The sequence below is a fragment of the Toxorhynchites rutilus genome, chromosome 3 (assembly GCF_029784135.1).
Source record: "Toxorhynchites rutilus septentrionalis strain SRP chromosome 3, ASM2978413v1, whole genome shotgun sequence".
Lineage (NCBI taxonomy): Eukaryota > Metazoa > Arthropoda > Insecta > Diptera > Culicidae > Toxorhynchites > Toxorhynchites rutilus.
This window is the reverse complement of record NC_073746.1, coordinates 155467822-155471477: the sequence shown is the minus strand read 5'-3', so window position 1 is coordinate 155471477 and position 3656 is coordinate 155467822. Positions and strand designations below refer to the sequence as shown.

The 3656-nt window shown below is 37.2% G+C and overlaps 1 protein-coding gene across 1 annotated transcript; it reads left to right on the top strand.

Moving 5' to 3' along the window:
- Positions 1-403: 403 nt before the first annotated feature.
- Positions 404-3380, top strand: LOC129779477 (protein C10). The gene is made up of 3 exons (XM_055786961.1): positions 404-3049; positions 3127-3203; positions 3262-3380. The coding sequence occupies exon 1, from the start codon at positions 497-499 to the stop codon at positions 845-847; it is 351 nt and encodes a 116-aa protein (XP_055642936.1). The 5' UTR covers positions 404-496; the 3' UTR covers positions 848-3049; positions 3127-3203; positions 3262-3380.
- The last annotated feature ends 276 nt before the right edge of the window (positions 3381-3656 follow it).

Genomic DNA, 3656 nt, shown 5'->3' with positions numbered 1-3656 from the left:
GAGGTCTAATATTTGATATATTTTGACAGATAAAGTTTGATTTGATATTTGTATAAACACTATTTTGTTTGCCACTCTTAAATATTCAACAGTGTTAAACAATGTCAAACACCGAACATGGATAAAATCGACTGAAATATTCAAGGTAACCTAACCATGTACCGACAGGTTCGAAGAACAGACTAAAAAAGTATTCGAGGCATCCAAAAATTGAATATTTGCTTGTTGTGTTTTGTGTAGCATATATTTGATCAGTACACGTCGACCAAATTTTATCTGTCAAAAAGAGTCAAATATTTGGCTTCGGTCAAACAGTGTATGAGCACCTTTACAAGCGACTAAAATTTCAATAACGTTGGATAACCGTGTACCTGTGTACCAAATAACTTGGCATCACTGACTGATTATGAAAGGTTCGCCCAAAATAGTAAACTAAAACTCACTGCCATAAAGTAATTTTCTCTCAGAGTACATTGTGCATTGTGGAGTATTAATTATGTCCTATTTGTCGAACTTTACCGCCGAAACTGGCAAAACGATCCTTATCGATGTACTCAAAACAGCCAACCTACCGGACAATGCGAAAAAACTCTCAGAGGCCAAAGCGAACTCAGGCAAAGAAATGATCAAGATGATGCAGTATGTGTTTCCACTAGTGATGCAGCTTCAGATTACCGTGATCAAGGAATACGGTTTCCCGGCCAATCGGGAAGGACTAGTGCAGTTCGAGCAGATAATCCGTGAGTTTGAGCGCGAGGATGTGGACATCGCTCGGCTTCGGTCACAGATCAGGTCAATCTATCTCCCGCCGATCAACATTAATAGTACAAACGACGTGCTGATTTAATTCGACTGTATTTTAATAATACGTAAACTATTTTGCCAAGGACTTTGACTCATTATATTTATTCCGATAAAAGCGAAACGTACTGCTATTTTTCCGTACGCTTTGTAATAATAGTGTCTCAGAGCGTTTTTGTACTAAAGTAGAGTTGAGTAAGACTGACTGATAGAGACGATTTACAGAGTTGTGAGTGTTCAAAAGACGTTTTAGAATAAGTTATAAATACTATAGAGTTGCAATAAACTGCCAGCGTTAACAACAATAAGAAATTAGAATGTTTTATGTATATGTAATAGAATTTCGTTTTTTCCATCGTTTCTCAGATTGTTTGCTCGGTCAGTATTATCTGTTCAAAAAACGTGTCAATTTCTTCTGTATTTTTTTTCATCAATACAAATTTTCATATATTCTATGCGTACTGATCGGCTACGAACAGCATTTCACTGATTTTTGGCCCGTCTCAACCAACGTGTACAACGGACCTTCTGTAGGATCACGGCGTAGTACCCGCTTCGGAAAGTTAGCTCCGTTGATATCTCTTTCCAATCGATCCTGGCGGGTTTGGTTGAGCCAAACTTCATCGTCACTAACAACGGTTTCCATGCTTCGTATCAATTCCTCTTCAAAAACTGGATAAGTGCGTGATTTGATTGAGTGTGATAGGCCTTGATATGTATCCTTCTGGAGAGGAAATCAGCATCCGCCTATTGAAATGGCACGCAAATGGACGCCCTTCTTGTATGTTCAAATAATCCTGGAAAGCCAACTTTTCCCACTGATGGCGAATTAGAATATCTCGGCATACGTTAATTCCTCCAGACCGGTCATTCCTTGGAGTTGTAATACTTCTTTCGTCTGTTCATTCGGTGGACCATCGTTGTCCATGATTGGAAAGCTTCTCAGCTCGCAGGTAAGCCTCCGTGTTCCACTGTGTCTCGCCTGATTGAGTGCAGCTGGTGAAAGAGAACGATTTTGAATTCGTAGTGATTAATTATGTCAGCATAATAACGATGGTACATAGAATAAAGAATAAAAAATTATGCAAAAGTAGGCTGGAATCCGTATTCTGATTTTTTTATTTTCAATCAAAGCAAACATTTTGTTTATGCGATGCCTTTTCTCACTGATGATTATAACTACATGAGAGAAGCAGTTATAATCACCGGAAGCAATCAAAATGAAGCAAGGACCAATTGCATCGAGGATTCCCACAGGATTGAGGATAGCTAAAAGCTCTTATGCCTATCAGGAGACTGAAGATGGAGCAAAAATAGGTCTTCAATTGGAAAATAGACATCGGGAATGGTTCTCGAACTATTGCGACTCGAACGAAGAAAGGATTGAGGATGAATCACCACCACAGCTAATTCCCGACGAGACCCAGGTATGGTTTTGGAACTACAGTGATATGAACGAAGAATGGATAGAGGACGAAACACTGCCAATGTTAGTTCCCAGTGACACACATCTTGATGATGACGACGAAGATGTATGTGATTGGGAACCAAACAACATGTCCGAAATTGAAGATGCCATTTTTAGGAAGATAAAGGCCGAGAGAGAGCTCTGGAAATTGAAGGCTGAGAACGATAAGCTTCGACAGGAGAATCGGCGGCTAAAGGCAACGAGAGGAGTGAGCATCATTAATCGTTGGTGCTTTAGCTTCCTCCTTTTGGTTGTTATGGTTGTTATGTTACTGCGTTGTGTTGAGTTGTTTTGATGTGCGTTTTAGCTATATTTGATTCTCTTCTTGTTGCGAATTGTTCTATTGTTATTGCGTTATTTGCTTTTGTTTTGTTTTTGTTACCATTTCGTTTTGCAGGATTTACTTTGGCGTTTGTTATGAGTTTAGTTGATTTTTTGATTGCCTTCGTCTTGTTGTTGATTGCTTTGGTTTTGTGTTCGTGATTTGTTTATTTCCAGTATAATAGTAGAAATAGATGATGGGGTTTTGTTGGATTTTTCGTTGATATTTTTTGTTGTGGAGTTTGATCTTATATTTATATGTCAAGCATTTTATGTCATGCTTTCAATTGCATATTAGGTTGTTACTATTTATTTGATACATTGATTATATATTATTTATTTGCTGTGATTTTTCGGTGAAGATTTTAATCATGTTTTCTTTTCTTGCATGGACTGCTCTGAGCTGTTGGTCAAGAAAGTTCAAGACTTCAATTCAAATAACCACATAGGATATGTGATGTAAGTATTTATTTATTTATGACTGATACTATTTGCAAACAAATTAAAGTAATATTATTCTTTTTTATCTCTCATAGACTGTGGACGAGTATCCCGGCGAATCCTGAGAAGCGTATCCTGAGCGTAGGAGCAAATGACACAAATGATATGTGATGTAAGTATTTATTTTATATATACAATTTGCAAATTTATAACAGGAATATTCCTCATAGATGGAAGACCACACCGATGGATGGACTTGGACAGAGATGAACTTCGATTTAACTTTTATGTTTATATCTTTCAATTTTAGTTGTTGAATGGAAAAAATTTGGACGAATTCAAATATAGTTATTTAAAATTTATTCCATGCTGTTTCAATAACTGCCGAAGAAAACAAATCTGGCTGATTCCAACTAAAGAGTTTCAAAATGTGTCATATGCTGTCTTATAACAAAAACTGGCGCTTGTCCTCATAATTTTGGTTAAATTGTTGTTTACCGTCTTCTGTTGCATAAACTACGATTATGTCGTTCCATTGTCTTTGAGTTGTAGAGAGTAGTGAGTAGAGTTTTGAGAGTAGAGAGTAGAGTGTAAGGAGTCGAGAGTTGAGAGTGAAGTGTAGAGA